Source organism: Humulus lupulus, chromosome 8 (assembly GCF_963169125.1).
Source record: "Humulus lupulus chromosome 8, drHumLupu1.1, whole genome shotgun sequence".
Classification (NCBI taxonomy): domain Eukaryota; kingdom Viridiplantae; phylum Streptophyta; class Magnoliopsida; order Rosales; family Cannabaceae; genus Humulus; species Humulus lupulus.
The window spans coordinates 121,879,603-121,903,675 of NC_084800.1; the positions used below are offsets into that span (position 1 = coordinate 121,879,603).

The window sequence follows — 24,073 nt, forward strand, 5'->3', positions numbered from 1 at the left end:
ACTAATTTTAAATAAATGTAACTAGTTTAAAAAAAATATAATATATAATTAATGAGTGTTAAGGAGATTCTTTAGCTTATTTTCTTTTGCACTTTCTCTTCAATTTGATGATATTTGTCGTCTTTTAAACCATGTCTATTTTTGTAAAATAATTAGTCATGATTAGACTACTATAATTAAATCAACCAACTTACTTTTTTATTTATATTAGAAAAAAAATAATTAGCTTTTTTTTCTTTAAATAATTATCACTCCACTATGTATACAATTATTCTTTTTTAGGGTAGTATATAGTTATTCAACAAGAGATATAGTTACATTTCAGAAAAGAAAAAAGAAAAAAAAATAGGGATATTTGGGAACTTTTGAATTTTTTCTACAGGTAATTGATTTTGATTTTGTTATCAATTTTTTTTTTTTTGAAAAAAAAAAGTTCCGGTTAGAATAAGTGGATAATAAATTATAAGAAATGATTATATATACGGCAATATGACAAAAATATGTCATCAGCTATGAAATTGGTTGTACCAAAATTTGTCAATTAGTGGTGCATTATTTTATATATAAAATAAGAAATGTAAAATAAGTGTTTTTTTTTTTGTTGACAAAAGTGTTAAATAAGTGGTGTTGTTGATCAGTAGTGCATTATTTGATTTAAGATGTCCACTAACACAAGAAATAGCATATTATAATTGGTTAGCCATATATCCTTAAGGAATTCATTTAATAGGTGATATAAGTAGTGTCATTAATAGTAATTAAGATTTTTAAGTAGCTTATTAATTTTGAGTGATGGCTTTATTTTGTAGGCAGCGGACTAAATGAATGAATGAATAAATAGCACAACCAAACTTCTTCATATATTGTAAAGTCGAAAAAAGGTCTGACACGCCATGTTTTTCTGCTTGGATTTAAAAAATTAGTAGTGTTGGTAAAATGGCGCAATTGCGACGATATTTTGGCTTTTGGCCAAGACATATATGTCCTTGCAACAGAGTTCAGATATATATAATACACACCTTTTTATTCTTCCTCCGTAACTCAACCCTCCGCCGCACCATTCTTTTTTCTTTCTCTCACCCATTTCTCTAATAGGTGTCAGCCCTCCACTGGCGACCCTTCGATCTTCTGCTGGTAATTTTTTTTTCTTTATTTATTTTACATATAGTTTTTACCTAGTTGTGTCTTTATTATTATTTTCATGTAATCCGGTTAAATCTTTGATATGTTTGGAGATAAGGGTAAAAATTTGAAGTGCTTTTTTGTTTACGAATATATGAATTTGTGGATTTATCAGTAATAATGGAATTTATATATTTGATTTTGAATATATGTGATTGAAATGCGATTTTTAGGACTTTGAATGGAAATATGTTAGTGTTTTAGAATGAATTTCTTAAGATTTTTTAGCAAATAATATTGACCTTTATTATTTTTATTATAAAAACAAAAAAGATGGATGATGCTAGTATTGAGAGGACAGAGACGCAGTCAGTTTGTCCTAGTAGCCAAGACTCATCTCATCTGGGACTTGTGCAGAAGAGACAGAGAATGTTTAAGTTGGTGGCAAAAAAAAGAGTAAAGAAAGCAAAGAAGAAAGCAGTGGTGATGAAGAAGGCGGCTACTTGTTCCTACAGTGCAACATATCCACCCCAGCAGCAATCACAGGATGCTCCTCTAGTACCACATCCACCTCGCCACAAACAGTTACCAGACATAATTAAGCAGTATATCAGAGGAAGTCAAAACATTTTTGACATGTTTTTTCAACGACTGATGTTCCAAGATGAACAAATACGTTATATGCATCAACTACTATCAAGAGTCCCCAATGTTAACATGCAAGATCTTAGTCTTCCATCTCGGGAAGAATTGTATGCAACATTACGACCCCCCGTTTTGCCACGTGCGTTCCAATATATCTTCCATGATGATGATGAAGATGAAGATGAAGATTTAGGAGATTAGCTTTTATGTTATGGTTTGACATTTTGTAATTTTCAAAATCAGGAAACCTTGTTTCATGTATGTGATAAAAAATTGTCTAATTTGTACTCTCTTTTTGAATCAAGAGATTTTCCCTTTATGGTTGGCAATGAATGGTTTGGAGACGATAAAAATAGAATCTCGTTTGTTCAATTCGAGTTTCAACAGACAGGCAGTTGAGGCAATTGAGGAGCTCTTGCTTAAATTTGTTATTATGGACAGTGATAAAATAGTCGATGAGAATGACCTTGTTATCAACTTCAGTCCAGATTCTGATGGCTAGCCTTCTTATCATATACAAAGGACGATGGATGCATATAAGACCATTGCTGATCTTACTGAGATTAACAGTAGAATTTTTTTGAATGGTTTACACTTCAAAACATACTCAATCGGAGTGTTAGCATTCATACCTGTAATTTATCATTGTTAAGATGATGCTACCCTATCTTATTCCATCACAAAAATATCTAACTTCCCTGTTTTTAACATGAATAATTAATCCGATTGCTTTCATCAACCATTTATTTATCCATGGCTCATCAAATGACAAATAAATGGTCAGTTTAGCTGTCATGGCCTCACCACTTTACTATTATCGCTACATGTTAACAAGCAGACTCCGCTATTCTCATTGCAATGGTCATTTTAACTTTTTCCCTCATTATCTTTTGTCCTTGTGTTGACAAACAGATAACTCCAGCGAGGTTCTACAAGAAAACTCCAATGGTTTTATCATTTTCGATCATTGAACATAACGACCGGCAAACTAGAATTTAACATAACAAGTTGATGATTAAAGACAACTGCACAAGCGTTAAAAAGGGTATTTTGATCAGAGGAAAATACAGATTCCACTGGTCATAAACTCAACATAAGCTCCTCAATCCTCAGTAAGTTTTATATATGTGCTCTCACTTGAACAAACTACTGTAAGTTCGAACAATGGATTCAGAGGTTGAACATGAAGGCATTCAAGTGGACGGGGAATTGGGTTGGGGAAGGTCTTTACCAGTACCAAGTGTCCAGGAGATGGTAATGAATGACTCAGAGTTTGTTCCTGAAAGATACATACAGGAAAACAAGGACAGGCCACTCGATTCGAGCTTCTGCCCCGAGTTTCCAGAAATTCCAGTCATAGATTTGTCTCTGCTGATCAATGGAGATAAAGACGAACTAGACAAGCTAGACTTTGCTTGCAAAGAATGGGGTTTCTTTCAGGTACATTCTCCAACTTCAGTAACTAAAATTTTCTGAATTACATTGTTCTTTTGCTAATCATATTCCATATGTGAACGTGTTAATTTGTCCAGATAATTAACCACGGAGTGGCAGAGGAAGTTTTAGGTGAAATGAAGGTTGTGGTAGCAGACTTTTTTAATCTCCCATTGGAAGAGAAAAAGAAGTATTCAATGGCAGAGAATGACCTTCAAGGATATGGCCAAGCATATGTAGTTTCAGAAGACCAAAGACTGGATTGGGGTGACTTGATATACTTTATGACATCCCCACTTGAAGCTCGGAACATGAAGTACTGGCCAACAACATTATCAGGTTTCAAGTACGTTAACTAGCCAAAGGTTTAAAGAACATTGCAGCTATGTATGCCTACATAAATAGATTATATATAATTATCTACGAATCAATTGTGTTTAAAGACGACCAGACCCTGCTTGTGTTTTTTAATCTATTCCAAATATTTCAAGGTTACAAGATTTCTCTTTCTCATATACTTGTTTGTGTTTAAACTATAAACAGGGAAGCAGTTGAAGAATACTCGAGAGAAATAGAGAGAGTAAGTGAGGAAATCATGGCCAGCATGTCTTTGTTAATGGGAATGGATAAGAAAGGTTTGAAAAGGCTTCATGTAGTGATGAAACAATCAATGAGAATGAACTACTATCCACCATGCTCCAGGCCTGATCTTGTTCTCGGAGTTAGTCCACATTCCGACGGGGGATCCATAACCCTACTTCTCCAGGACGAAGACATCACCGGTCTTCAAATCAGATACAAGGAAACATGGCTTCCTGTAAGGCCAATCCCAAACGCACTGGTGGTCAACGTTGGCGATGTTGTTGAGGTACTCCAACAGTTCCATCCAATAATCACCAGCTCTTTTAAACCAGTGAAAATGTGGAATCCCATGTAGTCTTGTATGTGCATAAATTAGGCTAAAAACTATATGGGAATACCAGACAATACATAGCAAATAGTAAAATAAGCTTTAGGAATATTTAATGCCTAATGTCTTTTGTCCTTAGTAACCGACTAGCCTGGAAATTTGTTTTTTCATTTCTAACGTCATTGGTGTCAACTCTGGGATTAAAAATGAAACACTTTTTAATGGTTCAGGCTTGGAGCAATGGGATGTATAAAAGCATTGAGCACAGAGCTGTAACGAATGCTAACAAAGCAAGAATGTCAATAGCAACATTTGCGATTCCACATGAAGGAATTGAGATTGGTCCTGTGGAATCAATGATGAAAGATCAACCAAGAATGTACAAGACCATTAAGTACTTGGATTATATTATACATTCTCTAGGGAGAAAAATGGATGGAAAAGCGCACACAGACTTTCTCAAGTTAGAAAGCGAGTGATGAATCAAATGCAAGGCAGCAAAGCATCATTTAAGTGCTGTCCATTGTTGCAAATGTTCTTTTTTCTTTCCAAGTTTCGACTTCAGAAATGACGAGAACTTCACTTATATATCACTCATAATAATGAAAAAAAAAAATAAACACGTGGAGATCATTATTGCATGTTACTCAGCAACTCATGCACATACCAGAGAATAAAAGAAAAGGAAAAAGTTTCTTAAATTAAGGGGAAAAAAATTGAATCCCATACATAAGAAAAATTCAGGACTCTCCCATAAGACAAGCATATTCTAGACCTGAGAACATTTTGTACAGTCACGATCACATAATTTACTACCTCCTCCCTTTTTACACCCTTGAAACTTGTACACTAAATTTATCTCCTCTGCAAATGGCATCAGGTGTGTGTGTTCACAATCTGAGCCTCATCATCAACTAGCCTGACTCTAGCTATATATCCTCAAACTAAAAAAATGTACAGGTTTAGGTACAACCAACAATATTTATTTTTCAATTAGCTTCCCGTCCATTCGATAGAATATAATAGTCGGAGCTTTTACTAGACATTATAAAAAAAAAAGAAAAAAGAGAGAGGGCACTCGTACTATCCTCAGTTAGCTGTACAAAAACTTCGTCTCCTACGCCATCGTCTGAGCAGCAGCATGTGGAGCAAGAATGCTAATCCTCTTCTCTGCAAAAGATTGAGATCACCATGTCAGCTATTTAGAAAGTACCATGCTCAATCAATTGCTTAAAACCTTACAAATCTACAGAATAAGGATAGAGAAAAAGAATTTAAACCAAAACTTTGCAGAAGGGTAAAATTATTTTCTAGAGTGAATGAAATATGCAAAACAAATAGTATGATAAATAACTAGAGGGGTAGCGAAAATACCTCCAGCAGCAACAAGTTTCTCTACACGTGCAACTATATGCTTCCCGTACGTATACTTTTTGAGAGCATTCAGATGAACCTTTATGCGATTAAGGATTAGTTCGAGTTGTTGATCATCACAAGTTTCCAACACTTTCTGCACAACATAGTTTGCAAACTGATCCTTCATCATCACCTAAAACCAAGTCACAAGAAACAAAATCCAAATTAAGAAGGGCTTGAAAGAAAAAGACAAGATTGGTAACAATGAAACTAAATATATCATTGAAAACAATCACAAATGAAATCCTAGAAACCACATTTCCTCAACTAATCGAAAGAGTTCATAATAACAAAAATAATAACTAATAACTAAAACAGATCAGCAAAACAAAGGCCTTGTAAAACAATATAAATGTTACTGCAAAGGGAAATTGATAAGACAGTAGAGAAATAATGTGAAGGGTAAGATGAGAGAGAGGAGGGCCAATATAGAATCAAACCGTTAAATTTCATTCTCAATCGAAAATTGGAGAATGTAATTTCCATGGAACCAATGTGTAGGGGGGATATGGAATCAAATCGTTAAATTGCATTCTCAATCGAAAAATGAAGAATGTAATTTCCATGGAACCAATGCTACTAATGGAAAGCAAGGAAAATAAAATTTGCCCAAATAAGATTTGAACACATTCTTTGGATTTAGAAATGGTGTGCACATAAAAATTGCCAAACCTGAAGGGGCTCATTTTCATCAGTGGAACCCAGCATTTCATCCACAAGAGTCTGGCGCTCAACAGGTGTTCCAAAAGTTAAACACTTCTCTATGACATTAGAGGCAAACTTCTGCTGGCTCATTTGAACTATTTGTCCAGTTAACTTTTTAATTATGGATGTACGTTCATGTGGCTTTCCATGCTCTAGAACATGCTGCAAAATGGAAATGTATCAATCACAAAGCTAATGAACAAAGTCACCATCAATGAGAAGAGCAAAGTCATAAAATCACGTGCCCATTTAAATTTGACAAAAAAGAAAATTTAATCCATTTTTACAAAACTAATGAGCAGATATTTAATACTATGGATGTCTGCTTATATGGAACCAAAAAAATGTATCTAAATAAGTGGACCAGCAGCAATACATTAACATAATTATAAAAATCACCCAATAAAACAATCATACGTGGTAAAAACAAACAAACAAACCTGTACAACATAATTCCCATATTGGTCTTGTGCCAACATGCAAACAGACCGTAAAATCTCATCCATCATTAACCGCTGTGTTTTGGCGTCATTGCAGTGTTCCAAGACTCTCTGTTAGATCAGAACTATATCATTATAGAATCACATCTTTAACATGTAAGTAACAAATAAACAGCATAACGCATCTTATATATGCATTCATATAGATAATTATATACGTTGTGTGACTGTAATTAATTAAAGAGAATGTTGTTAACCTGAATGACTCGACAACCATATGGATGAGTTGACAGTGTAACAACTTGATCATAAAAAGTCGAAACAATAAACTGTATAGCATCTTCAGGTACACATTCAATACACTTCTGAATGACATGGTTCCCATTTTGATCACGTACACAGCGCATGATCTGACCATCCAGTTCTGACACCATTTTTGTCTGCTGGTCCAGATCAACAACTTCTATAGCCTGAACAGTTAAAACAAAGTAAGCACATTTCAATGCAACATTAGACATTTTACAAACAGACTTTATGCCTCAACAACCATCATCCAACAGACACAGGCAGAAACAATTCAACACAAAACCCTACAATTCTTTATATAGCTACAAACAATAAGCTAAGATTCCAAAATTTCCATGTAAATTAAGGTGCCACCCCATTTCTCCAAGCATAACATTATTACATCCTCTCTCAATCACGAAGACTGGAATCACATATATATTAAACAAATGATATTTCCTCTTTTTGGAATGTACTTATAAGAGCAAAATCATTGCTCTTCTAATAGATGAATTTATTAGACAGGCAAAAAAAATTATAAAAAACATACTCAATATCAGCAGGTAGGAGTTGGTGTGAGAAAATAGGACCCTACTACAAATCATGTCAGAAAACTCTGCTAGCAAAATATGCATGACCCTTTGAATCTATGCCATCTAATCAAACATACCTTCTGGATCACTCTACAGCCATACATTTGAAGACTTAGAGTCAGAACATGCCCAGTGAGCTGATCAGCCAGTTCTCTAATTTGTAATGCAGTTCCGTGCTCAAAAAACTAAGTCAACAATTAATGTTAGCCACAAAAAGAAGTCAAAACATTAATGTAATATCTGCATAAATTGCATGAGCTAAAACTCAACATTACACTGCAATTAGGATATAAAATGCAATAAATTTAATGAAGTACCTTCTGAATCACATAATTACCAAACACATCTGTCATTAGAGATAAGGCTTGTGGCATGATTTCATCAAAAACCATGTTCTTTTCTTCTGCTGTGGCCGTCTCAAGTTTCTGCTGAATGAATCGACTCCCATACTGATCCGCACTGTTTTCAAGAGACAAGATGTTTCAATTACTGGAAGCCAGGTCAAATCAAAGCACACATGGTTGTGATAAAAGAGAGCAGAATCTACCTAAACTCCACAACATGACCTGCAATCTCTGCAAGTTCAAAACATTTAGTTTTGTTGCTTTTGAATTCATCCAGTAAAGAGGATGGAAAATTTTCATCCAAGTTGCCACCAGCTTCCACATGCCAACCTCCCATGAGACCACCTGCCATGTTCCTCATCCCAGAGGAAAAACGCAAATTCCGTTCACTGTGCCTGACAGGACTACCAGATCCAGCAGGGGAGTTTGGCAGAAGAGTACCAGCCAATGGGCTTCCAGGATAGGGCATGCCAATACCATATCCGGGATTTCCATAGTAACCCTGATTCAAGCTGCTGGACTTACCCATGTACGGAACACCAAACTGTGATTTTTGAGGAAGCATTGCATCAAGGTAAGCTTTCTGGAGTCCATACAAGTCCATATACGTATTACCCATCCCTTCCCTATCCATCGTGGCTTCACTAAGAGCAGCAGCCTGAGCAGCAGCATATTCATTTGACCTCAAATACTGAAGATACAGTGGGTCTATCAGGGGAACCTGAATACCCCCTGCATTGTGATTTCCCACTCTACCAACATTCTGCAGCTCAGCTGCTACTGCCATCATACCTGGTCCTAGAGCCAAACCTCCTCCAAATGCCCCAGAATCAAGGCCACCCATTGCAGATGCAGCAGCAGCATTTTCAAACAAGGGTGGTAAACTACCACTTCCCATTGGACTACCAATCATTGATGGAGATGTAGGACTAACAGCATACCCACTTAAACCATAGTTTGGATATGTGGAATTAGAATTGTCTAGGTTGTGATAGTGAGAGGTAGAGCTTCCTCTGCCATTATGATTTTGAGTGGAGGGTCCTCTGAAAAATGAATTAGCAGAAGAAATAGCAGTTTTATTAAACTCTTGTTCATCGGGCATCAATGAAGAATTGCTCAAATCCATCCCAACTCCACTACTTTTATTCATGTTCTGATAAGACCCCTTAGCCGACTGTGAAAAAGAATGTGAATGAAGATGCCCAGAATCAGACTTATTTAAATAAGGCTTCTGACTTGTATGATTTTGATCATTTTGCAAATTGAAGAGGTGACGATTATCAATCTCACGTTGAATTTGTGATCGTGCATGCTTCTCTTCATCCATCACACCACTTGACAGATTCATACCAGATAAAGCAGCTACTAGATCATCAGACTCACCAAGATTTGGTGGGACACCATTAAATGAGTTTTGACCATTGACACTTCTTCTATCAATTGGGGTAGCCCTCCCTCCTCCAGCAGTTGGTATGCGAGGACTAGGAGCCCTAGCTACAAGTTGAGGGTCAGGGGTCGTGCTTCTTGACAAGGTAGCACCTAAAGCAGATGCATAGGTATGAGAAGCTGATGGACCAATGTTTTGCACAGCAGACATACCCTGCATGTTCCCACCAGAACGCATCGCATCCCTAGACCCTAACTCATGATGCATGTGAGAATACTGGGTGTCTGAAGATTCAACACCATCTTCGAATGCATTTCGACTAGCTGGGCGAGATGGTTGTCTCGAGACCGATTTTGCATGATTTATATCATCCTGCATTGAAAACAAATATAAAACATAAAGAGTTCAGATGCAATTAATAAGTTATTGGGAGAGAGATAAGTTGTTTATAATTTAAAATGTATCATTCAGCTCTTACAGGAAAAGAATGTATTGAACAAAAGATTTCATCCTTGAAATCAAATGTTAGAAAAATTATAACATGACAGCCATGTTAACAGCACCACTGAATTCATATCTCAATATCCTAAACATGTTGAAGTCCAAAACCTAAAACCAACAAATTACTCAAAAAAGTCAGTGCATCATTGGATGCGTATCTCGCACACCTAAAAAAGTTCAAATCAAGTTACTAAATAGCAACAAATTTTTAAATTAAAACCAGTGTACTGCAGTAACTATGTCTTAACTAATGCAGAATAACAAAAGTTACCAAAAGAATATACGACTCATGAACCCACCTAAAACAGTGAACATCAGTTCAACGAAAGAATAACCTACATCCATCCAAACCGAAAATACATATTTCACTGTCATGGAGTTCATAAGAAATAACTGAAATCGATAATTAAAGTTAAAAATAAATTAAACCATTAATAAAGTCACACATGCCGAATATATTTGGGCCTCCCTTCCTCTCACATCATAGCAAAATTTGAGAACCGTTAGCAAATTACATGATCTCACCAGAAAGTCGAATACGAAACAACTGACGACTATAATAATTACTTTGCTCCATAACAAGACATGAAAATTTGAATATGAACCATAAAAGAATTAACAAGAAAGTCCAAGCGAACAAGATTTTAAAAAATATAAAAGAAAATGCTTAAGTAGCTCCAACAATCTTCACTGAAAGCTCACCTGAATGATCTCAGAGATACTTTTCTGCCGACTCCCAAGGCCCAAACCAGTCAACCCAATCAACCCATCCCCGCCCCACTCCGCCGCACCTTTCCTCGACTCAACCTCATTCTCCTCCCCACCAATCCCAGGCTGAACCGAAAACAATGACCTATTCGGGTTCCCTCCTTCGCCGCCATTCAACCCAGCGTTCCTCCTATCCCCAATGCCTCCGACCGCAGAACCGCCACCCGCGCCGCCGCCCCCGTGAAGTCGTTGAGAAAAACGCCAGTCCTCCTTGGAAAGCATCGGCGGAGGAAGCCGCGGGTTAAGATTAACATTGGAGTAATAGTAATTAACATAGTTAGGATCAGAGCGAAGCTCCTCTTCGCTCACGAACCCTTTGCCGCTATTTTTCTTGAACCCCGAAAGTGCAGAAGCCGCGTTGGCAGCGTCGAACAAACCACCGACGGCGTTCAACGAGCCCTCAACGGTTGGCGGCGCCGACCCACTTCGGTAGATATTGAGCTCCTTCTCTCGCTCGCTCGCTTCTTGCTGCCGCCTCTGCTCCCGAATCAACATCCCCAAATCTTCGCCATAATCAGAGTTTTTGAGCATCGATCGCATTGAAATCTCGGACATCATCTTTGAATAAGTATCGGTGACCATATCACATGTCACTGTACCTCAAAAGAAAAAACGTAAAGATTGAAACTTTGAGCTGAAATTTGCTCAAACTCAGAATAAGGTTTATCCTACAGCTTAAAAAATAGTGGGTTTCTCTGATTAAAAAAAAACCTACAAACTCGTAGCTCAGAAATTTCACCCAACAAAGAAAAATTTAAGGAAAAAAAACTGTTTTTTTTGTTTTGTTTTTATTATGTTAGATATGAATATTCTGTACTTGTAAATATTATAATCTAGTAAACAGGATTGAGATCAAGATGAAAGTTCAGAGCTTTGATGATCGGAAATAGGTTCAGCCATTTTTACACAGAGAAAGTGCGAAGAAGAAAGAGAAAGAAGAATGAGACAGTAGAAGTGAGAAAAAGGGCAGTGAGTGATAAGCACGAGCTGTGTAGCAATCATGACCGTTGGATGTAATAAGTGACGGCAAGGATTTATTCGAAAGGGATTTGTTCTTGCAATGGCCTTTTAGGGTTTTATTTCTGGAAGGAATGTGTAATGGTTTCCATTTTTTGAAAAAATTAAAATAAAAATGAATTTAATTAATATTTTATTTTAAAGAATAGAAATATTTTGTTGTTGAAAAATGTAAATAAGATGCATCCATTCATACATAAGCCACGTTGAGACTTTTATGTGGGGATATTTGTATTGACTATTTTGTCCTATAAGGGAATGACCTATTTTTTATTCTTACTAGTAGAAAATAGAAATTACGAAAATCGATTATTTTCTCATGAAATTTAATTTTTTAATGAGCTACAAATTAAGTTGATCTTTGTTTTTTCCCAGCATGCACTGGTCTTTTTTTTCCATCATGGAAAACCCAAGGCCTCTAAAGGGTACAAAATGACAATAAAGTTCACAAAAATAATATTAGATTCTTATAGACTCAAAATAAGTAAAGATGCTACTTCATAAAATTCAATTGAAAAAAAAAGTGATACGCAATAATATTGTGTCGTGACTTCCAACATGTTGAGTTTCAAGCTTTACTCTTATTTTGATGTTTTATACTAAATTAATAGTTTTTATTTAAAAAAAAATTGATAATTTTCTTTTTATGAAAGTCTCCCATCAGAAAGAGTGAGTCAAATTCATTGAAATTAAGTAAAGGAAAACCCAAGTATTACAAACCACTGCGAACAAAGGAAAGGCATGGCCTATAGCAAAAGACTAAACAACTAAAACAAGTGCAGATACTAAGAAAACAGACTAAATAGCAACACTGTCCAAGTGCACTCATTAAGGGGTAGTGAGCTTTGTAGTCATTAAAGACTTCCGGGTCCATCTTTCGCCAGTCAATATGGCACACAGGGCTGGGCATTTCTCCTTGCAAATGCTGCCATATTATGAGCTGCATAGTTGGTTCTTCATGAAATTTTAGACAGCTCCCATTGCGACAGAGTGGAGCAATTGCTGTGGAAATGCCTGGCTAACCCCTCCAGAGAAGCCGCTTGCATAGATCCATTCAAGTTGAATGAGCCTGTGCCTATAGCCCATGCGTTATCACTCTTGAAGACTACAGCGTCAAGCGATCTTGTCATTGGATCCGACTGCAGCACCTTCTCGACTACTGCTTCTTGAATTTGCCCCTTCGTTTGTCATGGACACATCTGTTGAGAAGCACATCCAGCCTGGCGGTGGAGGAACCCATCTCAGGTCTTCCTCCTCTTTATCTTTGTCTCCACCATTCATGGGCATGGCTATTGAATAGGGTACAGACCATCTAGCATTGTTTGGGTTACCCACCATTATTGAGAGAATTATAATAATTCCACCCTCTCTCTCCATCTCTTTTTTCATCTCAGTTTAATCCTCAGCCTCCAATGGTGAAACTATCGTTGAGCAACCTTCAGCGACACGCCAATCACCATCATAATCCTTTTATCGTTGCAGCAAGACCATAAAGTGTCAAAACTCATACCACCCCACTATCTTTTTTCCTCTTTTCTCTCCCTAGCCTCTTTCTTTTTCTCTCGGCCTTCAATGGTAAAAATGTTGTTGAGCAACCTCTAACAACACGTCAGTCACCACCATGGTCTTTTCATCGTCGCGAGCAAGACCACGAAGTCTCGAGGCTCAAATAAGCGTGTGTATATATATATATATATATATATATATATTCGTCTTTTTTAATCTTTGTACCATTAGTTTCATGTTTAAATATAGCTTTGTTATTTTATTTGACTATTACTTTCAGGTTTTGGCTAGAGTTGTAATATTTATCTTTGTAACTGTTAATTTCGGGGCTTGGCGAGAGCTTTTTTTTTTTGTTTTGTAACTGCATTAGTTTAAGAATATTTTGTTAATAAATTCACTTAGTTATGTATCTACTAGTTTCAAAACTATAATTTTTGTAACTACTAGTTACTATATTTGGTAAAAATTGTGGCAAGCCCATTTTCATCTGAGGTTGGAAGTTTTTATTTGGTGTGTGACATGGGGAGCTCTTCCATTTGGAGACAAAATGAGCCAAATCTTTTTAGGACAACAACATTGTGTTCTATGCAACTCAGATGAGGACTCCTTAACTCATCTATTTCTTAATTATGCTTTCTCCAAAAATGTTTGGTTTGGTATTCTTCTCCAGTGTCATTCTGATAGGCTACCTATATCCAATGGGAAGGACATCCTGGAATGGATGTTTAGTGACAACCCAATGGTAGCTCAAGTTAGAAATGACCCTGCCAATTTTGCTTGTTACATTATGGGAGGTGCCTACTCATTCACATCCTCGCACTTCTTGTGAGGTCTAAATCTTTGTGGATGCGGCATTTAAGAATGGGAGCAATAGGAGTTGCAGCTTATAAAGCTGATGGATCTCTGGCTGTCGTGGTTGCTGGTCCTTTCTCTGTTGACTCTGCCTTTGAAGCAGAACTTCAAGCCATTTCTCTGGCCATTACTACATGCATCCAATTTGGTTGGCATGAAAGAACTCTGTTTACAGATTGCATGTTGCTTAGCTTGGCTCTTTAAAAGGGTTGCTCTCATTAGGGTTAAAGTCTTACTATTTTCTCTGATGTGGTGAACTTATAAAGTCTTTAAATTTCCCAGTTTTATAGATCAATAACTATTTTAATAAAGGAGCTCACTCTCTTGCTGTTAGTTTTAATTTAGTTTTCTTTAGTTTTTAGCAAAAAATTGTTTTGTAATTATTAGTTTTAAAACTCTATTTTTGTAAACTCAATACATAATATAATATTTGTCTAATTATTATATATAAAGTGATAATTTTCTACTTTATGGCCTTTTGTGTAAAATAAATGATATTTTTCAAAATTTTAACGACTATAGGCACAAGTTTGGCTCGTTTGAACTCAAGGTTGGGGTGATAACAAACAACACAAAACCCATGATGATTTCTATATTATTTTAGGTTTTGTTTTACAAATCATTTCAAAGTTTTAAGTAATTTTTCAAATAAAACTCTAACTCATAATGTATTTGACTAAGCTTTTTTTCTTTTAGATTTTGTAATGTTGAATGAGAACATCATTGTAAGCAATGTAACTCCAGCAATGGAGAAGCCAAAGAAGAAAGACTGATGTCAAAGAAGTTAGGTTGGCATCGAGAAAACTAGATTGATACCAAATAAGAAAAGTCAACGTTAGAGAAGAGAAGTTAACACTTGATAAGTGAGAATGGTGCAGGAGAAGATGGGTTATGTAAAAGAGTTAATATAATAAGAAAAGAAGAATGGAATGGGTTGAGCTTTAAATAACATTACTGTATTTTTATAAATATTTCTATGTATAGTACATTTCAAATCTTTAATTTATAAATTATAGGTATATATGTAAATTTTCAGAAGAAAAAAATTAAATCAAATTTGTTATACCACATTTTGGACCAAATGTTGTGGCTACCCACATGGATCCAATGTGTTTAAACAAGCAAACTTTGACGTTCCAAACGAGAGGATTTCACATAGGTCGCTCGGGTGGCCTCGCTAATGTGACCTTGCTAAAGATATTGTAAGTGAGATAAAGTTGTGCGACTCCTAGGTCCCCTAAGTTCAGGAACGTAATCCAAGGCCCACACTTCATGTAGAGGAAACTTGTATTCTTCACCTTGCCGGTTTTGGCAACTGTAAATGTTAGAGACCTTTTGACCACCGTATGAATTAAGCTAGGATAGGAAATGAGTCGTCCCATCACTCCCATCCACTTATTTTGTCCCTATAAATACTATGATCTGAGACGAATAAAAGGGGATGAAAGGTTTTGTATCCAGGGACATTTACTCATTGCAAGAATCATATAATAAATATATTTACTAATGTAGATGTAGGTCATTAGTGGCCGAACAACTATAATTTCTTGATGTTCTTTACATTTATTGCTTAGCTATTCGAGGACTGTGAGCACGCTTTTCAAGTGATCAAGCAACACCTAGCACAACTTCTAGTGTTTTCCAAGCTAGTAGAAAGTGAAGATCTTTTCCTGTATTCAACATTAGTTTGGGAAGATGAGAAAGTTCAGCACCCCGTATACTTGTTAGTAAAAGGCTTGTTGGGGGCCAAGACGAGATACCCCCAGATGAGTAAACTGGCATATTGCTTGCTTCCATGATCTAAAAAATTATGATTCTACTTCTAGGCTCACCCAATCAAGGTATTAACCGATCAGCCTTTAAGACAAGTTTTGGAACAACCCGATGCATCAAGTCGCCAACTAAAGTGGGCCATAGAGCTAGGGAAGTATGAGATCGCCTACGCACCTAGGACAATGATAAAAGGATAAACACTGGTCGACTTCATCATTTAGTGTACCTGGCAATGTGAAGCGAAAGAAGAAGCCCAATGAGCTGAGAAGGATTGTTGGCAGCTGTATGTTGTTAGATACTCCAGCGAACATCATTCTGGGGCTAGTCTCATATTGGTCACCCCATAACAACATCCATTCATTGTGCGTTGAGGCTCGAGTTTTTTGCAACTAACAATGAGGCAGAGTATGAGGTTCTATTGGCTAGACTAAATATGGCAAAAGAATTAAAGGCAAAAGTGATTCCCAACTCGTGGTCAACTAGATCCTAGGCGGGTATCATGTTCATGGTTTAAAAATGGCATCTTACCTCGCCAAAGAAAAAGAAATGCTTGCTCAATTTGATCATTAGACAATCGAACAAGTGTTAAGGGAGAAAATTTTCAATGTTGACACCTTAGCAAAGTGAACAAGTGCAAAAGATGCAGAAACCCTCAATGTTGTCCCCATCGAATTCATGGCAACCCCGAGCATCACTAAATAGTCAAGGGCAATATTCATTGATGAAGTAAACTCATGGATGACCCCCATTATGAAATATCTGAGCGAAGATGTTTTGCCCACAAGTAGGAACAAAGTAAAGAAGATGTTATATTAAGTGCCTCGCTATGTTATAGTGGATGGTGGGTTATATCAAAGAGGTTATTCTATGCCACAACAACGCTGTGTCACTAAGGAAGAATCCCAACTGCTGATACGGGAAGTGCACAAAGGTTTCCACGGTGACCACGTTGGGGAGAAAAACCTTGCTAAAAAGATACTTCAGGAAGGGTATTTTCGACCCACCACGAACAAGGACTCTATGGAATATGTGAAGAAATGAAAAAAATGCCAGTGGTTCTCCAAAATTCTGTGAGCTCTTCCCAACGAGATTAAGCAAATGAAGAAGCCAAGGGGGGTGTGGGAAGACAAGCTTCCAGAAATCTTGTGGTCGTATATAACGACAACAAAAACCACCACTGGGCACACCCCCTTTCTTGCTAGCCTATGGCTATGAAGCAATGTTACCCATCAAAGTTAACATCCCATCGCATAGAAGACTCACTTACGACTAAACACAGAATGAATCCTTACTCGCTGATTCACTTGATCTAATCGAAGAAATGAGAAAACAAGCGAACTTGTGAGTAGCTGCTTATCGACAATAATCGAGTGAAATATATGAAATGTATGGTGGGCAACCTTGTACTTCGTAGGGTTTTCCCAAACACAAATGATTCAGCCACAGGGGTTTTGGGTCCTAATTGGGAAGGTCCCTGCCTCATTAGCGAAGGACTACCCCTGGAACTGTAATATCCACCTTTTTTTTAGGGTATTTCAGTAATTTTTGACCTATGATGGCAATTTGGTAATGTAATACTCTTGAGGGGTATTTTTTATAATTTTGTGAAATTATGTTATGTGATATTTATATCTGAGAAAGATATTTTATGTTGGAAAATACCGAGGGTGCTCGGGTTATGTGTAAACTAATAGTTTAGTTGAGACTTACTAAAACGGATTTAATTATATTGTTGGAATGTCTTGGATCAAGGGTATGATGGTAATTTGGTGATAGTGAGTCATTATAAATAGAAAATGAGAGACTAGGGTTAGAGTTTCACACAATTTGAAATTGGTGGTTGCTCTACACATGATTAAAGGAGAGAACTCTCTCTCACCCTCTCTCTAGACTGTGGTTCAAGATCTAAGGAAGAAAAATGAGAAATGATGTAATGCTCCGAAATCCCTAATGCGGTTTAATGGCTGGATTAGTAGGCCGGGAGGGCCATAATTGCTTAATTATGCCATTAAATGATTATATGCATGTTTATGTTAATTATATTATAATATGATGTTAAATGCATGCATGTGGGTCCACATTTGATTGTTAGGGTGTTTTGGTAATTTGGCCTATTGAGGGCATATTTGTGTATTTTGGTGCATATTGTGATTTATGGATGAGATACCATTATTATGGGGATATATTCGAGCTGTTCGGCATGAGACAGTCTTATTTTGAAAATTAGCGGCTTTGTCATAACAGGGTCATTTATTGGGATATTGGATAATTGGAATGTTTATTTGATGATAAATTGGGAGTTGTTGAGATCAGGAGGAAATTATGGGATTTTTGACTATTATGTCCCCGGAGTGTTTTTGGGACCCCGAGCATTAGGTTTTATTTGAGGTTACTTAAGCCTGAAGTAGTTCATCAGATAGAACCTTACGTTTAAAACACCTTTTTCTCTCTCCCATTAACCTTTGTGACGTTAGTGGCAATTTTGAAGAAATCTTGAGTTCTAGGAGTCAAAATCAAGCGAGGATCGAGGCATAGCGATCCTAGGAAAGATTAGAAGCTTCTTGACCGAAGGATTTAACGAGAAACAACCCAATCAAAGGTAATCTAAGCTTTAAGTTTTGAGTTTTTAGAGTTTCTGAGCTTTGAATTGGATTTTGTGAATCGATGAGTTTTTTATTCGTTTGAGCCTCAGGATTTGATGATTTTGGATCATTGGGATGTTTGGGAACTATGATTTTTGGATTTGGAAGTGTCTAGGTATGTTTTTGGAAGGTTTAGGATTGGAGAAAATGAGGTTATGGCTGGTTTCTGGGTGGGGTCGCGGCCCTGTTCTTGGGCGCCGCGACCCAAGCTCAAAGAAGCAGGAGGAGGAGTTTGGCTTGTGTTGGGCGCTGCGGCCCTTGCTCCTGGTGTGGCTAGGGGCCGCGACTCATGTGTGTTTTTGAGGCCAATTGGGTGTTTTGACCATGGGAACTCAGTTTTAGGCCTCGGGATCGCTCCTACTACCCGGATTAGTGGGATTCGATGTCCCGGAGGCTATATATTGGTTCGGGAACCTTTGTTATTCATTTTATTGATGGTATCCCATATTTGGTTATGACTAGGTGATTGGTAAGGAACTTAAAGGTTGATCGTTCTCAAGGGTCGTTCTTATATCAACTCTCGCTCGAATCAAAGGTAAAAAAATGCACCCCATATGTGACATGCATGGTTATTGATGAGGCATGTTGAATTGTTAAATGTGGACATGGATTGATTATTGAATGCTTAGCAAATCTCGTTCACTTGTGCATGGTACTGACTAAATAGTCAGAATTGGCAAAGGTGTCAATATTAACTGTGAAGCTGTGACTCATTAGTCAAGTTCGACAGTGGTACTGGGCAATGGTCACACAGTGCTGACTCATAAGTCAGGAACGACTTTAGCGTGTTCAACGCAAGCCAATAAAGATTAGATCTAATCGACATCTTCATTAAATGACTCAGAAGAGCGTTAATGCCAGACCGACCTCAAGTTCGATGAATACTATAAGCGCTTGTCTAGCCAAAGGCTAGTCACTTAGAGCCACAGTGACTATTTAGTCACATGGCTGTGGATGCTGAGCCCCGTGTGACTTACCCAGCAGTCACTCATCTGTTTAAGTTGGTGACTTACCCAGCAGTCACTCATCTATTTAAGCTAGTAACTTACCCAACAGTCACTCATCTGTTTAAGCTAGTGAATTGCTTGTTAGTCACTCATTATGGTTTACCAGAACCTTAAGTGTTAAATGACTCATTTGATTAAAAGCTATAAGCTCCTTCATGGTTATTGTAAACACAAAGTGATATTCACTCATCTGTTCAGAGCTATAAGCTCTGTATGATTATCATGATCATCATTTGATATTATATGTTTGCATTATTGTGTTTTCTTGCTGGGATTTGGGTCATGGGTGCTATGTGGTGCAGGTAAAGGGAAAGAGAAGCTCACCCAGGTTTGAGTGGAGAGCTTAGTTGGTGATGTGTACATATGCGTCCACTTGACCACCACGGCCAAGGAGTTCTCAGAGGAACTAGGGGGTTTACCCTATTTTTGCCGCTTAGGTCGGTGGGTTGTAAATTTAAACGGTAATGACCATTTTGAGTTGTAAATAACTTGTAAACGTTTTATTTATGGGCCCATGAATAGTTTTATATTTTAAATAAAATATATCCTTTCCTTTTGATTGGTTTTCCACCTTAACCTATTAATAACATCTAGAAATACATTTTTAATCAAAGAATTCTGGTAGCGAGTTAAATTCACGGTTCATCATTCACTGTAACGGTCTTGGGGTATCCAGGGCATTACAAATGTAGAGTCCAAGAACTTTACTTAGCTAGTTAGATAGTAGTAATAATAGTAATAGTAGTAGTATTTTTATGACCGTGGATTTTGGTTCAGACCAGGATTTAATTGGACACTCGTAGTAACACTTGTAGATTTTCTAAGTTTAACCTATAGTTTAAGAATATTAATTATAACCTAAGGTTTGATTAATATGACTGATATTGATGGTGATATTTATTATATTATAAGGTTTAGATAGACCCAATAAGATAATAACACTTGTCTTGTGTATGTTTAATGATAATTAAGTATTTTTGAGGAATAAGTTTATTAAGAGTAATATTTGAATATCCTAGGGTCTGTCAGCAGCTTTGAAATCGTTAGAGGACTTAGTCAAGGCTGTTTACTCAATTCAAATTAGGCTGAAAATGTGCAATTTCGTGTTTAAATATTCAGCGTATGCTGATATATCGCAGCTATAGGGGGCGATATATCGCAGTACGGGGATACGAAAAACACGTAACTTCGCACGATCACCTCGACGAGCCTTGGGCATACTGGCCCAGGCGATATATCGCCTACAAGGGGTGATATATCAGTTCCTTTGGTATATTTTTGAATGTTTTTTAAAACGTTCTCATTTTAATCTTTAACCTCTTGATAAGTCCAGCATCTTTCTGACCGAGTCTTCAGCCTCTGCTGAACGATAATTCAAATATTTTTCAATTAAAAAGCCATTATTTTATTCAAGTTAAATGAAGATCTTTTCATTCTTGAACTCTATAAATAGGACCTAGTACCCAGCCATTTATTCATTCATCAAGCTAAGTTCAGAGGCTGCAAGCTGCTAGGTTATTTTTGAGAGTGTAAACACTTGGGCTGGAGATTATAAGCTTAATCATTATAAGCTTACCAAACACTTGAGAAGTAAGTTTTATAGCACATTTCAGTTCAAGGTTTAGATCGTTCATAGAAGCATTCAAGGTATTCCAAACTCTAGTTCATTTTGGTATTGTTTTCCTTAAGTTCTTATAGTTTTCTACTCAACATCCTAACTTTATTCTTTATTCTTGATTAGGAAATCTAAGATCTTGAACATAAGGTTCTTGGTAAGTATCTTTCAATGGTATAGTTCTTTCATTATTTTCATCCCTTTTTCTTTAGTATACTCACCCTTTCATTGATGGTTTTTAGGAGTGTTCCAAAGTCCCAAACCTGTTCTCATATCCCGGTATATTTGGTAAGGAAAATAGGATAGGACTCTATATGTTATGTTATATGATTTATGTGTTATGTTAACCTATGATTTATGTGATGTTATGTATGTTGTAGACTTGGGCATGTGACTTGTATAACTAACAAGCTCCAATAAATTTATGGGCATTTGACTTGCTTAGCTAGCAAGCCCCACAAATCTAATGGGCATATGACTTGTTTAGTTTACGAGCCCCAAGTAATAATGGCCATTATAGTATGTGTGACATATGTTTATGTTATGTTTTATTATATGTTGCGTTATGAATTTTATGTATATGGTTTACGTGTTAGGTTTTCCTTGCTGGGCATTAGGCTCACTCCTTTATGTTTATATGTGCAGGAAAATAGCTTTGATGGCGGGAAAGGTTCTTGGAAGCTTGGGGATGTGTATTGAGGCGGGATGGAATCGATGGACCGAGTGTTCGATTCAAGGATGAAGTCTCTTTAATTATGGTTTTATATGTATTTTCTGCACTTTATTATGTAATCCATTTTATTTAAAATTATGTTATGTTTTTCTTTTAAAAACAATGGGATCCCATATCCTACTTTAAATTTTGTGTAGTTTAACATTTGTTTTACAAGTTTTTAATGAAGTTATGATTATTTCACTTGTAAGTTTTATTAAAAATTAGTGCCTATATATAGTAATCATTAATGGTCCAAAGTCTAGAGTAGTTGGGTCATTACAACAAATGATTTCTCCATATACGTATGGATCACTAGACACTCGTATGAACGGAGCATTAACCTATGAGGATATCCGAGCCATTAAGGCTTTAAAGAGAATAAGAGAACCAAGAAACACCATAGGAACACTAGAAAGAATCACTCGAAGACTGCTTTTGTTCCACAGAGAAATAAGTCACCTTCAAGAGTCTAAGCAAATCATGATGAGAGCAACAGAACAATACGTATTAGTAATTAGACTGTTTAGAGATTTTCATCCCGTAATTGCAGCCTTAGAGGAGATATGGGAAACAATGGATGATGAAGATGAACTGCTAGCAGCAATGCGATATTACTTTCTTTTAATTAGGTTCACCGCAAAATCAGAATTTCAGTTTACAAATGAGCAAAAACATAGGATTTTTACGAACCTTCCTCGAGGACATTTTGAGGCACATGATAATGAAGATTATAAAGAATTAGATGATGATATGCTAGATGAAGGATCGGATGTAGAAGATCCTGATTTTTAGAATAGTTAGTTTCATTGTTTGTTTTATTTATTGTTTGTTTTATGGTTGTAATAAGTGAAAACTCTTTTCCAAATTAATATCATGTTATTTTGTTATCATGTATGAGTTTGATTTTATTTTCACAATCATAATAAATAATGACTAAGTTCGGTGAGGGTGGATACAAATCAATGAACCAAGTTTCTATATTGAGAGTTAGGGGGCCATAGTAGTGGGAACGATTTTACTGATCCCAGCCCTCCCTCAATATGGTTAAGTCATATAGGATAATTAGAAACAGAAAATAAAGATGGCTTGTTTTTCTAAGTATAGAAACCCACTCTAATAATAAAGAAGACTTATATAATTTTTTTCATAAGAAGTCATAATCAATAGGTCCGAGATATGTTTGTTTTAGAATAAGTTTTGCCTTAGAGCCTATTAGGTAAAGTTCTAACATGTTTCTTTCAACTGTTAGAACTCTGCTACGATGTCGCTCCGAAGATCTGCACGCAGCAACGGAAACGCCTCCAACGCTGTTCCAGCGAGCAATGAAGCCCCTCCAGTTCGTAGAAGGGGAGCGCGTGCTACTGCTAGCCGCAACGTGCCGGCACTGCCAGTTGACAACACTGCAGAGATCGCCAAACTGCGACAACAAGTCGAGGAACTTTTGCAGCAGCAACGAAAACATGCTTAGCCCCAACTCAGCCTCCGCCCTAGCCGCAGCCACAGCAAATGGCCTCAGCACCTCAACAAGTTGGTCCATATGGGGGATGGCCAGTGGAAAACTACGCGCCGTATCCAGTACAACACATGGAGCCAGTGTATGAGAGGTTCTGCAAACAGCATGCTCCAAACTTCAAAAGGACTATAGACCCCTTTGAGGCAAAAGAGTGGCTAAGGAATGTGGAGCCAATTCTGACGCACATGAATCTCAGTAATGCAGACCGTATATCCTACGTCTCGTCATTACTCAAGAAGGATGCCAGGATATGTTGGGACTTGGTCCAACAATCGCATGATGTTGCCACCATAACATGGACTCGATTTGTGGAGCTGTTCCACAAGAAGTATTACAATTCGGTTGTACTCGCTTCAAGAGTTGAGGAGTTCGCCAACTTAAAGCAAGGTAGTTTATCAGTGGCAGAGTATGCTTGCCAGTTCGATCGCCTAGCAAAGTTCGCATCTGAAATGGTTCCAACTGATTTTCTGAGGGTGAACAAGTTCGTTAGAGGACTTCGACCGAAGATCGAGATGGGGATTAAGCTAGCAAACCTGGGGAATACTACGTATGGTGACGTTCTAGAGACGGCAATAGAAGTAGAGAGGTTGCAGGCTAATGTAAGTAAAGAGGAAGTCAGTAAGCCTGAGCCTAGACAACAGGTTCAACCTCAGACCAGTTGGAACAATAACTATAATAGCAACCTTCAGTCCGACAACAATAGTAACGGTCAGAAGAGAAGGCATCCTGACAACAAGCAATCTGACAACGATAAGAGGGCACAGACAAATAATGGGGGAAATAGGCCGGGTTATGTGGAATACCCGCCATGTGCTAAGTGTCAGAAGAAAAATCCTGGAGAATGCCGCGCAAACACCAAGGAATGTTTTAACTGTGGTCAGGA

The 24,073-nt window shown here is 37.1% G+C and overlaps 3 protein-coding genes across 3 annotated transcripts; 2 read left to right on the forward strand and 1 right to left on the reverse strand.

Moving 5' to 3' along the window:
- Positions 1-865: 865 nt before the first annotated feature.
- LOC133798390 (uncharacterized) lies at positions 866-2,096 on the forward strand. Its single transcript, XM_062236656.1, has 2 exons — positions 866-1,134; positions 1,456-2,096. The coding sequence occupies exon 2, from the start codon at positions 1,456-1,458 to the stop codon at positions 1,966-1,968; it is 513 nt and encodes a 170-aa protein (XP_062092640.1). The 5' UTR covers positions 866-1,134; the 3' UTR covers positions 1,969-2,096.
- A 616-nt stretch (positions 2,097-2,712) lies between these two features.
- LOC133798392 (S-norcoclaurine synthase 1-like) lies at positions 2,713-4,690 on the forward strand. The gene is made up of 4 exons (XM_062236658.1): positions 2,713-3,207; positions 3,300-3,547; positions 3,745-4,069; positions 4,342-4,690. The coding sequence occupies exons 1-4, from the start codon at positions 2,932-2,934 to the stop codon at positions 4,588-4,590; spliced, it is 1,098 nt and encodes a 365-aa protein (XP_062092642.1). The 5' UTR covers positions 2,713-2,931; the 3' UTR covers positions 4,591-4,690.
- Positions 4,691-4,785: 95 nt separating this feature from the next.
- Positions 4,786-11,625, reverse strand: LOC133798391 (pumilio homolog 1-like). Its single transcript, XM_062236657.1, has 9 exons — positions 10,485-11,625; positions 8,098-9,653; positions 7,868-8,009; positions 7,628-7,735; positions 6,930-7,142; positions 6,673-6,783; positions 6,200-6,394; positions 5,486-5,660; positions 4,786-5,281 (listed from the first exon to the last, which is right to left on the reverse strand). Exons 1-9 carry the CDS (start codon positions 11,130-11,132, stop codon positions 5,229-5,231), a joined length of 3,201 nt encoding a protein of 1,066 aa, XP_062092641.1. The 5' UTR covers positions 11,133-11,625; the 3' UTR covers positions 4,786-5,228.
- Positions 11,626-24,073: the final 12,448 nt, after the last annotated feature.